General features: G+C 45.0%; 3 protein-coding genes across 3 annotated transcripts; 1 reads left to right on the top strand and 2 right to left on the bottom strand.

The window, feature by feature from the left end:
* Positions 1-960: 960 nt before the first annotated feature.
* On the top strand, positions 961-4,951 carry HRG_03400 (heat-labile enterotoxin alpha chain domain-containing protein; the record flags this gene model as incomplete). Its single annotated transcript, XM_044861871.1, has 6 exons — positions 961-1,092; positions 1,159-1,769; positions 1,833-2,172; positions 4,109-4,180; positions 4,246-4,356; positions 4,427-4,951. The coding sequence occupies 6 exons, from the start codon at positions 961-963 to the stop codon at positions 4,949-4,951; spliced, it is 1,791 nt and encodes a 596-aa protein (XP_044722897.1).
* Positions 4,952-7,393: 2,442 nt separating this feature from the next.
* Positions 7,394-8,375, bottom strand: HRG_03399 (integrase core domain-containing protein; the record flags this gene model as incomplete). Its single annotated transcript, XM_044861870.1, has 2 exons — positions 7,394-7,828; positions 8,079-8,375. 2 exons carry the CDS (start codon positions 8,373-8,375, stop codon positions 7,394-7,396), a joined length of 732 nt encoding a protein of 243 aa, XP_044722896.1.
* Positions 8,376-9,615: 1,240 nt separating this feature from the next.
* HRG_03398 (uncharacterized protein) lies at positions 9,616-10,161 on the bottom strand (the record flags this gene model as incomplete). The annotated part of the gene is made up of 1 exon (XM_044861869.1): positions 9,616-10,161. The coding sequence occupies one exon, from the start codon at positions 10,159-10,161 to the stop codon at positions 9,616-9,618; it is 546 nt and encodes a 181-aa protein (XP_044722895.1).
* Between the last annotated feature and the right edge of the window lie 1,866 nt (positions 10,162-12,027).

Below are 12,027 nucleotides of genomic sequence, written 5' to 3'. Positions count from 1 at the left end.
AGCAGCAAACGAGGCGCGACGAAGTCTCACGCTGGCGCATGGGGGGACAATGTTGTCAAGGGAAAGTGGTCGTTACCTACTTACTTCGGGTATACGTCGTTTTGGGAACTGTGGCATAGATCGGCGCAAGGCACCGAGGAGAATGAATAAGCCGGTCAATTAAAGATTTGTCGTTTCGCGGACTTGGGCTTAGCATTTGTACCAAAGGTGGTGGTCTGAAGTCATTGGGAATTATAGCTTGCCATCAACCGTCAAAATCCACAACATCTTGCATCTTGGCAGCTTGGAGCCCTACTGGAGTCGAGACAAGTGGCCGGTTGGGCCTGACGATCACCCGTTCATGGCGGAGACTACGCATTGCGAAACGTAAACCTGACGAGCATTATCTGCACCGGGATGGGTAGTGTGCTCCTGCTTGGCGAAAGTGCATGCCTACCCCTACTCCCAATATCTCGAGCTGGCAGGCGTCGTGTAGATGCCTTCATTAGGAAACATTGCCGAGAAGGGGGGCCTCGTTCTGCTGCTTTTCAGCTTATTTTTCGCAATGCGTGACGGCGCATTGCGAAATGGATTCGTTGGCTGGGCCCTCGGTGGGAAAGTCGGCTGAGCGTGCGTTCCCACTAATAAAACGCGCCGACGCTTAATGCTCGAGGCGTGATGTAAGCCATGTTGAAGGGCTGCAAGGCTAGTCATGGAGTAGGCTCAGCAAAGCTGACAGTGGTTCTAGCTTAAAGGATGCACGAATCTTTGATGGGGCAGAGTGGAGGAAGATGCATAAGTCGGCAATTCGTCAAGCTGAATGATACATATACTCTTACTACAGTAACTCCTCTACTCCTCTTGAGGTCGCTCCCCTAGCTTATTGATTACTTGTACGATTTATTATATATAGCTTCCTGCTCCAACCGCGTGGTTCTGCGAACATATGTGCTCCATCTCTCTATCGACCTTACCATCACGATGTTCTTAAATCCACGCTATATTTGTCTTACTTTACTCCTTCACTGGACACCTACTTTGCTAGGGCAGCGGGATGCGTTTGGGGGGCGTAATGGCGAACAATTTATCAACAGCATTTCCAACTGGATCAATGTAAGTGGCTTGCCGTCCCTCGCCTACGCCGCGGTTTATAAGAGCTCTACGCTAAATGCCCAGTAGCCCGCGCCACGGCCTGTTGAGGATCCTGCCAAGGTAAAGGACTGGGGGCGGGCTTCAGATCTACTCAGTCAGGTCGGGGCGGCGAAGACCGAAATCGACGAGCTACAGAAATCTTTGGCCGGGTTGGCAGATGCTCATGGCCAAGGGCTCTCGAATTCGAAAATATCTGACATATTGTCACGGTCAAATGCAGCAATCACAGGGGCAAGAAGCGCGGCATCCAAAGCAGACAATGCGACTAGTGAAATAGCTGGTCTCGATGAAGTCACATACGATCTCCGCTCAACATTTTCAAGCGCCAAGAATACGAGAACTGAAATCATGAATACGTCGACCAGTGTCATTCTTGACGGATACTTGATTCCTATCCGCGTTTTGGCGGACTTGATTAAAGAAGCCAGGGCTAAAGTGGAGAAAAAGCCCGGCGACAAAAACACCCAAGAGCTGCTCAGAACCGCGGAAGAAAGATTGAAAATGGTTGACTCGCTCGTAAGCGAGCTCATCGAGGAATGTGATCTTGCAGATGAGACGGCCAAAACAAGGAACAAAGACAACGTTCCCAGTTTCCCGAAGAGCGACGCGGAACAGGCGCTAAAGGAGGAGAAGGAAATGTTAGCCTCACGGTTGGGGAGACTTCGAGATGGTGCTGACAAGGCCTCTCAGCTGGCTCAGAGTGCCAAAGCAGACTTTGAGGAGGCTCAAATGGCAGCCCCGAAAAAGATGGGAGGCTATCGACACGGCCAAGACGGGTTCGGCAAAGGGGGAGAGGAAGAAAAGATTCTTCTAATCTTTATGCGCTTCTCTCGCTTTGTTCTCCACCCCTCCTTGCGGCCTGCTTCGCCGTCCCTTGGGTTGCAAGTCGTGGAACGGACGAGAAACCTATGGAATACAGCCAAGTTCGCCGAGCAGGCCATTCAATGGCTCAAGCAATCCTCAGACGAACTCGACGGGCAAAAGAAGGCCAAGGCCATTAAAAGGTTTAATCGAATTGCCGAAAACGCATATTTCTATCTCGTCCAATTCAAAATGCCAGGATACATGTCGTTGATAACTGGTTCTTATATTAATGGGCAGTTGCTAGTCAACATCCTCTCTGCCCTGGATCGATATCAAATCGAAAATACCAGGTGCACCAATGGCATTACCTCACAGAAGGATGGAAAACATCCCCGGCGCGACTTAGGCTCTAGAGAGGCCTTAGGTCCTAAACCGGTGGCTGTAGAGGTATTAGCAGGCAAGTTAAAGGAGCTTAAAACGAATTTCGAGGCAGGTAATCTACGGGCTGCCCAGAAGCAAATAGGCAACTTATTAAGTCATTTTGAGGAGTTAACGTTTGGATGTGCTGAAAGGACGCTTTTAGGAGATTTGTTCGGATTGTTAGAAAACGGATACCAATGGGTGCATATATAATGTCTGCGGAGGTGTTTTAAGGGGCAAAAGGGTATAGACTACAGCATAAAGCTTAGAGAGGATAGCTCGGTTACTGCGATCGGAGGCCAGCCCCTCCCAATATGAATTGTTTCTTGAATTATATGTAGTTACATATTTATGGATTATCAACGGCCCAGACCGGGCATCGACGGCACGGTACCACGGGCAGACGTGTGGCGTTTGCCCCTCGTTAATTCGGGGCCGATGAGCCTCTGGAAAGCACAGAGAGCACTCGGCATAACGAGGCTGTTGAGAAACTTGGGGAGGTTCACTGTGTTTCTAGTCATGTCGCCCCTCAGGGGCTACGACGGCGCCTGTACGACGGAGAATTTCGCCTCACGGACGCCTCGGAGCCCGTGGACGCCCCGGTTCTAACGACATTGGCTCCCGTAGCTGCAAACTGGACCTCTCCACAGGTCATGCGGACCAAGGGCTTTAAGCCGTGGCGGGGTCGGCAGCCAGTTGTTTTCACCTTGTTCGGAAACTCGTTCCGTATTAGTGGTTTCATCTCGCTCAGCCTTGCTCAAATCACAACCCCGTACTTCGTAGTAACTCATTGGGTTTTGGTGGGTTTTAGCACGATCTGTCTTCCTATAACAAATCACACCGGTTGCCACCGCATTATTCCAACGCTAAGACTTGGCGAGTTTGCCGAGTCCCTACCGTCTTGAGCCCGCTTCACTTTCAATTTCGTCACCTCCTCCACCTCGAGATATGCTCACTTTAATTAGGCTACCGCGTTGATTCCAGGCTAACGGGTAGCATGGCGAGATTGATTAACGAAGGCTCCCGTCAACGACCATGTGACGGCCCTTGGATATTTCTCGAATGCCAAAGGGCATACGAATACTTAAGTCACCGGTGGTATTAATGAGTGCGGCAAGTGACTTGTGATTCTATAGGGGACAAAGCAGCGCGGCAGGTAGGCAGGTGACTTCATGTTGCGATTCTTTAAGCATAAACTGGCTCGGCAGGCATAGCGCGTGACTTTAATGCTGCATGAAATACTGACTCGTCCTCGAATCCTCTATGGATAGCATCGTTCCGCTATCTGCTCCGTGCCTAGTTCAGCGCGCGATTACCCAACATCTCTGATGACGCAAGATCGACTAGGAACGGCTGCGATGTCCGCAAGTGGACGGCGCGACATAATATATATATATATATATATGTATGTATACCAGGCTTTCCCAATCTAACGAGGTTTTGATTCTGTCCGACTTGACAAGGTCATTCGTTATTCCTACAGGATTCAAACATTCGCACCTTCCCAGGTGCAACACATTCTTTATCCCGTCACCAAAATGAAGGTCACAGGAGCAATCATCGCCGTCCTCGCCGGAGCAGCTGTAGCTGCACCGACCGAAGATCCAAGAGTTGTTAGGCGGGTAAGTGTGGGCAGGTCGGCGAATGATATATGAGTCCCATCCACGATAGCTGGCCGACTCCCTACCATCTTACAGGCAGAAATCTGGCCAACCTGTCGTCTGGGCGACGGAGGCTGATGTAAGTTTAACAGGACATTGTTTTCCCGGGCGGCCCTTCCGCACAGCCCAAACAAAAGCAAATCTATGAGAAACTTGAGGACGGAGTAAGTGGCTTGTCCTAATTGCTAAATCTCATGACGCGACATGCTAATGCGGCTACTCACCATAGCGACTTTGTTATGGCAAACTGCCCTTGAACCGTCGTCTTCAAGCATATGGAGTTCCCGAGAAAGAACGCCAGAAACTTGGACTCCCTACCCGCAACACTGACAAAATCCCGGTGAGCGGCTTCCCGTGGATAATCAAACGCCAGTGGCTGCCAGCGCGGTGCTGATGGTCGGTGACTATAGGACGAAGATCGTGAATGTTATCAGCCTCAACAACTTTCCGACCTTGCACTCCGTTATGCATTCTCCGAGGAAGTCCGCCGCACACTTGGAATCTCCGAAACGACGCCTACCTCGGTTGGGCCAACAGAAACTTCCTCGACGACGGTCCCGAACCCCAGGTCGCCGGAGAAGCCCCTCACTGTCTACAGAGGCGACTCCCGCTCGCCGGAAGAGATCCAAGCACTTGGTGGAATCCCCCCCCGATTCGCAGGAGAAACTACGAATCAATCTTACAGCCTGAAGGCGCACCACGAAGCGGCGGACAAGAACATTGCCACCAGATACACCTCGACCACGAGGTCGTTTGGCGTGGCAACGGTCTACGCTACTGGGCTCTATCACGGTGGGACGAATAAAGATGGATGGGTATACCGTATCCATCCTACGCCAAACATGATCGATTTAAATGCATCTAACTTTACAGCAGTAAGCTGTGTTCCCTACCGAGTGATCGCAGAGGTGATAAACGCTTTGCGTCGAGTGTAGCATTCCTATTGATAAACCCGGAGCCTAGATAATTGCATTTTAGCTTTCTCAAAGAAATTAATAAGGAAAGTAGCCTTCCCTATAACCGGCATCTATTGCTTCGACTCTACGATATCCTTAATAAGCAGTTAAAGCCCGTGGGAGTCGTAGAGGATATAGAGGTAGTGGCTAAACTCTAGCAGTGCCTTTATCTCTCGATAGAGCTTTCTTATTATGCTATATATATCTATATATATAGTATTTACCCGCGAGAATTCGCCCCCGAATATATCGATAAGGATTAGCTTAATAAGGCTTAAGGTCGTTAGTGCTATATAGTTATAATCGTTAGTATTAATAGTCGACTAATAGAATGCGATTAAGTTAGGAATCTTAATAGATATATTTATAATTCGATTGCTTAAGAAATCCTCCGAGGCATCGAATATAACGTTAAGGTACGGAGCCTCGTCTAAAAGATCCTTAACTCGTTGCCGATATTCTAGGTAGACCGAGTTAAGAAATAAGGCTATGCGATTACTATTCGGCGGCTTATATACCGGATTAAGTATTTATAATAATTTCCTAGTCTTAGGATCCTTATAGAGGGAATATAGTTTACTAGAAGTAAAAGTAGTAATAGTAGCTTAGCGATCTAAGGCGTCCTTAGACGATTTACTAATACTTTTTAGCTAAGTATTAATAAGCGGCTATCGAACGTAGATAGCTTTATAGAGTTCTTAGTATAGTCTATATTACGTTTAAAGGTATCGAAGCTATTTAGAAGTATACTTTACTATGCTCTTTAAGTAAAGATTATAGGTTATATAGTCTAGCGTAAAGCTATTTCCTAGAGTAAGCTAGAAATACTCGTCTACGCTATAAGGTTTAGGATAGCCTCCTTTATTCGTTATCCTAATTAAATAAATAGTATACTTCGTAATATTTACTAGAGAACTAGTTTACTAAAAAAAACCTATTAAATAGCTTACGACTAAATAGAGTACTAAGTTTAATATAATAATTTTATATATAGGCCCTTAATATAATTACTATTTTAGGAAGATACTAATCTTAATTAAGAAGGAGGTTTATAACGGTAAATTACTAGTCTTTTAAAGGTTTTTACGTTAGTTAGTAAGTTAAGGTTTATAATATTAAAAAGGTATCCTTAGGAACTACTAGTATAATAGCTATATAGCTACTAGTCGAAAGGGTAAGAGACGTGCTAAAGGAGGTATAAAAGGGTATTATTTAAGTAGGCCTAGAATACTATCTTTATCTATTTAAGCCCTATTAAAAGTAGGTAGATACTATATAGTATTTAGTACTTAAAAGGGAAGACCTTTTATTAGTAGCTAAGATATCTTTTAGTAAGAGTATTATATTCTAAGTAGTACTATTATTTTATCGCGGTAGGATAGGCTTTATTATTATCCCTTTAAATCGAATTAAATAGGAGTAATATATTAAAATCTAAGGGCTCCTAAGTATAAGATATATATTTATTAATAGTAAGACTAATAAGACCGATACGCTAGCTTAAGAGATTAAGATAGGTATATATACTTATCTTATTATAGGCCTAGAGATTATAGCTAGGTAGTTTTAATTAATAGTAAGTAGCTTAATATACTTTAAATATATTTAAAGAAGTAATCTACTTAAGTATTAATACTAAGGAGATAGTAAGTAGGTTTAATTATATACTTTAATAACGCTAAATTTAAGCTGCTATCCCTTATACTTTAATAAATTATAGAATAGTAGTAGAGGACCCTTATAGTATAGTAGTGATATACTTAGGAGGACTACTAGCTATAAGGCTAAAGTCGGTTTAAATCTAGTTAAGGGTATAATTAATTTTTAGTCGGACTAGTAAACTATACTAACTTACTTATTAATTAGCTAATTAGCGCTTTTAAAAGCGCTTATAAATATACTAGTAGTCTAGCCCCGCTATAAGTAGGCCGGCCTAGACCTTACTTACCTAGACTTAGCGATAAAGCTATTAGGACCTCCCCTTAACCCTAGTATCGCACGGAGGATGAGCAAGTGGGCATAAAGATCAGGGACTGGAAGACTCTTGATTCTGCTATCTAAGGTGGGAAAGAGGCGAGATCTTTATAGACTGCCTGAATATGAGAATGGAAGGGAATGGTAGTGAATGGAAGCATCTGATCGGATCATCTGGAAGCCACTGATGCGTTGATGATGCCTCCTAGAAGTTTCTGTGGGAAATGTGGAAACGGACTGTGCGAATAGGGGTCAGACTGTTGGAGGCTGATATCCTATGTGTGACATACCCCCCCAGGTTGTGCTGGCTAGTGGGCAGTGCAAACTGAAGAAAGAAACTAGATCCCTAGCAACGTAGAGATATCGACGAGACCGAGTTGTTTGACGAAAGTAGCAAATTTCTGGCCTGGCAGAGCTTTGGTGAGCGGGCTGAGCGCCGTGGCTGAGTCACTCGGACCGGGGTCCGTGTCGGATATGGGTGCTGAATGTCATGAAACTCATCCTGATCATCCGAGTCCTCATGATCAGATGGTTCGGGTTGTACCACAATCGTGGTGGCGTCTCCTTGGTCTGAGGTTGAGGAGATTGCTCAACGGGGTCAGGTTCAGGTTCATCGATTTGAGTGGGGATTTCCTCGTAATCCGACTCGTCCTCGATGTGGGCTGGAAGCTGTACTTCCACGCGCTGTGGGATAGGTTCTGGTGGCTGATCATTTCCGTCATAGAAGATGCTTTCATTGAAGGTCACATCTCGGACCCTTCGGACTTCTGATGTGGACGGAATCCAGATCCTGAAAATGTTCGTGGAATCATATCCAACGAGATAACCGATTTCTGTGTGAGGGTCGGTCTTTAGGTCCTTCTTCTGTCTGTTCTGAAGGGCCTGGGGTGTCAAGGATAGGCTCTGCAGCCGTATGCCTTGAGAAACGTGATGTCAGGCTGGTCTTGCTGGTAGCCTATGTCTCTGTTGTTGTCTCGCAGCCACTGATGAAGCAGCTGGAAAGGCGTTCGAAGCTGTGGTTCTGCATGGGCGATCTGTTGTGCAAAAACACTGCTGCTTTCCAAGTCTCTGGCCAAAGATCAGATGGTAAATTGGCATCAATTCCCATTGTTCTGGCCTGGGCAGATATTACCCCCCCAGATCGCTCTGCAGAACCGTTTTGAGCGGGAGTGTAAGGGGCAGAAGGTTCATCTTGAATCCCCTTTTCCTCGATCCAGCTCTCATACGCACTCTGAAGAGAACGATCGTTATCACGGTGGATAATGCAAATGTTGAGATTCCATTGGCGTTGAACCATTGCCTCGTGGTTTCTCAAAGCAGTCATAACGGACCCTTGTGTCGCGTCATTCAGAAGGTAGATGAAGATCATGCTTGTAAATTCATCTTTGATAAGAAGAACAGCTTCCTTGCCGTTGAATGAGGTGTTCATACTGAAGATATCAACGTAGATTCTCCAGAATGGTCTGGGGCTCGGTTTTGAGGGGTTCGGCGAGAGACGACCTTCTTTCCCTTCCCAAGGGAACACGCGGTGCAATCGATGGTAACTGGGCCTTTGATCTTCGAACCCGTCGTGTTCTCAACAAGATGCTCTAGGGCTTGAGCGTTCAAGTGACCTAGGCGCTTATGCCAAAGCGTAGCATCTGCTGTTTTCACTGTGCGAGGTGCAGATGAAGATGTGAAATTGGAGGCGTGAGAGTCCTCCTTAATCGGGTTGAACTCGATGACCGGTTGACGAAAGCGGCGTTTCGTATGAAATATAATCTGATCGTCTTTAGAGACGCGTCCAGATAGTGGATTCCAGTTGTATCCCTTCGCAAGAAAGCGGTCGAGGATGCGATGTTGGTGTGGAATTTTGGCACGAAGGCAACTTCGTTGAGCTGAAAAGTCCTCCTTCTTCAAGCTTCATACGGACTGTGCCGTAGCCAAGGATCTGAAGTTGACTATCGCCTGCAAAGAGCTCTTCTGGCTCTGCAGGGCGGTGTAGTCAAGAAAACGGGATCGGTTGTTGCAAATGTGTGTGTCTGATCCGGAATCAAGGATAAAGGAGTCATACAGCGGGTAGACTGCCTTTCCCGTCGAGAAACTGGTTGATGGAGGTGTTGAGGGAGGCGGTGTGTTGTCAGGAGCTGGTAGAAGACCGGCAAACGCTGTGCCTTTAACGGAGGAGTCGGACGATTTCTCCATTTCCTTCTTCTTGAAGTCTTGTGCTTTCTCCGTCATCTTCTTTGCCCATGGATTGGAGTCGAGGATTTCTTGATCTTCTTCTCAACCTTCTGATCAGGAGTCCAGCCATCAGGCCGAGCTGATTTGATGAGATAGAAGCAATCTACGAAGCGGTGATATTCTCCGCAGACACACATAGGAACACCATCAGCGTTCTTGCTTGAAGACCACTTAGGCTTGTCCTCTTTCCTCTCCGATTTCTCTCCCTTGCCTTGGAAGGCAGCTCCGAATGATCCTTTGCTGTTGTTGGCGGCCTTGATTCGGTGAGCTCGTTCAAAGATCTCACTGATCTTAATGCCGTCCGGAAGTCCGTCTTCCAATCAGGCTTGCCGAATACGGCCTCGTCTTCCATTTGTTGACCCAATAGTCTGTGAATGGGGCGTTGATGGACGAAACAGCCTGTAGGAAATCTTGGGTAGGGCGAAGGTCCTGGACATCAGGAAGCCCTAATTGCTTTGCCTCAGTGAGGACTTTCTGCCATTGGGTGACCCAAGCTTCGATCTTGGTCCTGTTTGGCGACTGAAGGGTGGAACGATAACGCTGAACAACTTCCTCTCGAGTGCCCAGTCGGTTGGGGCCACACGAGCCTGAAGCAAGGCAAGTTGCTTTGCAACGTCGTGTTCCTCGGCAATGGTGCTGTAGTAGTTGCCGATGGTCTTGACGATGTGTTGTTGAAGGCTGGCGAGTGCCTTCACTTGATCCCTATACCCTTGAAGCTTCGAGCGGTATTGGGTGTGGAGGAATTCGAGACGGCGAAATTCCTCCGAGGTCAGATCCACGAGATCAGATGCTTCGTGGTTGATTTGTCGGAATGTTGGTTCAACTGGCTGCTGAAGAACCGGCTTACCCTCCTTGACGGCAGGGTCCAGAAAGTCCCAAAGACTGTGGGACGTGGCGAATTTCTTGATGATAGAAATCCATTGTTTCCAGTCGCAAGGGCCGTTGAGCACGGTGCCCTTGGAAGAGCCATCAAGATCTAGAGCTGAGCTCATTGTGGAAGCTATTCTGCGCAGCGGAGTGAACAAGAATAAGATACCCAGTCAGTGGCAGACCGGGCTCATAACTATCGCACGGAGGATGAGCAAGTGGGCATAAAGATCAGGGACTGGAAGACTCTTGATTCTGCTATCTAAGGTGGAGCCGCTAAGCTTTATAGCGGAAAAATAAGGTAGAGCCTAAGAAGATATTATTATAGGATAAGGTTAAGGATAATTATATAATTTACTATTAACTAAAAACGCTTATACTACTAATTAACGCTATATACCTTATATATATAAAGGAGTTACTTTTTAAGGTTACTTTATAATAGAGCTAATATAATTCTAATTAACTAAAACGATACCTAAGATAGCTAGTATAAGTTTTATTATAAAGCGTAGCTTAATTTCGTAGTTCTCGGAGATATCCTATAGTACAAGGGACCTAGGAAGCTAAAAAACAGGTTTTAAAGAAGGAGCTAAAAAGAGGTATAGAAAGGAGGGTAGGGGTATAAGGGGAAGTAAAAGTAGCGATAGCTTCTTATAGAGGTAGCGAGAGATAAGATAGATATACTAGCAACGGCTAGAAAGGAGGGGAAAAACTAGTAAAAAGCTCGGTAGTTAAAAGGATATTAATAGCTCCTTTAAGTAGGATCTTCTTTATTAATTAAGATGCTAGACGGGTATAAAGAGGGGCGTTAAATAAAGGAAAGAAGGAGAATTAAGGTAATATAATAATTACTCCTATACCGTAATTACTGCCCTTATAAGAATTAAATATCTCTGCCCTACCTATCCGACCCCTTACTTTTAATTTTACCTTTATATATTTTATATATACTTCTTATATCTCTCTTTACGAGAGTTATAAGCCTAGGAGGAATAGTCTTCCTATACCTTCTAGCTACTATAAAAGGCACCTTTCTTATATCCTTTATAGCTTCCTTTTACCCCTCTTACTAAAAAAGCTGATTTTTAACTAACTTTTCTACCCTTCCCTTATAATAATATCGAAAAATAACTCCTTTACCGCCCTTATAGTCTATAAGATAATTCTTATAAAGCCCTAAGATTAAGATAAGTAGGTAAAGGAGCTACGGGCTCGTATAAATAGAACTATCTATAATTTAGTCTTCTTTAATAAGTAGGACCCTCTCGAGCCCCCTCTTCGTCCTAGGGCAACGGAATTTATAGAAGGAGCTTCCCTCTTCTCTAAGCTAACCTCTATATAATAAAGAGCTGTTTCTACTACCTTAGGTAACTATAAGAGTTACTATAAGAAATACCTTTATAAGATAAAGCTACTAACTACTACTTATATAGTAATAACGGAATCCGTTAGTGCCGTAAAGCTAATCTCTCTTTAAGAGGAAGAGACTCTTAAGTAGTAGCTTTTAAAGTTCGAGACCTTAATAGCTCCCTTAAGGGGATATATAACTAACTATATTAAGAAGACCTATATAGTATACCTAGGAGCCTTTTCTACTAGGAACCTACTAGCTTCTTTATAGCTAGCTAAGTAAGAAGAGATCTTTAAGGAAGCTAATTAATACTTCTTAATAAAAGCTCTTTTAGGCTAGTAGCTATAAGATATATCTCTACTAATAAAGACTATTAGTAACGGTTACTTAACTATCTTTTAAGAAGCTAGCTAAGAACTAAATAAAGAGGCTATTAAAGTATAATAGTAAGTAGTCTTATTCCTTCGTAGCTAGCACTCGACCTAGATAGCTCGACCTACTACCCCTATAGCTGCTATAGCCCTTATTACTATGGTCCCCGCTACTACTATAGCTATTGCCCTACTAGCTCCTCCTCCCTCGAGAGCCTTAACGCCGTCTTTAACTATAGCTACTATACCGGTCCCGGCTCCGCCTC

This window comes from Hirsutella rhossiliensis (genome assembly GCF_020360975.1).
Source record: "Hirsutella rhossiliensis strain HR02 chromosome Unknown scaffold00003, whole genome shotgun sequence".
Taxonomy (NCBI): domain Eukaryota; kingdom Fungi; phylum Ascomycota; class Sordariomycetes; order Hypocreales; family Ophiocordycipitaceae; genus Hirsutella; species Hirsutella rhossiliensis.
Note: the sequence above shows the minus strand (reverse complement) of the source record. Positions and strands in the feature narration are given on the sequence as shown.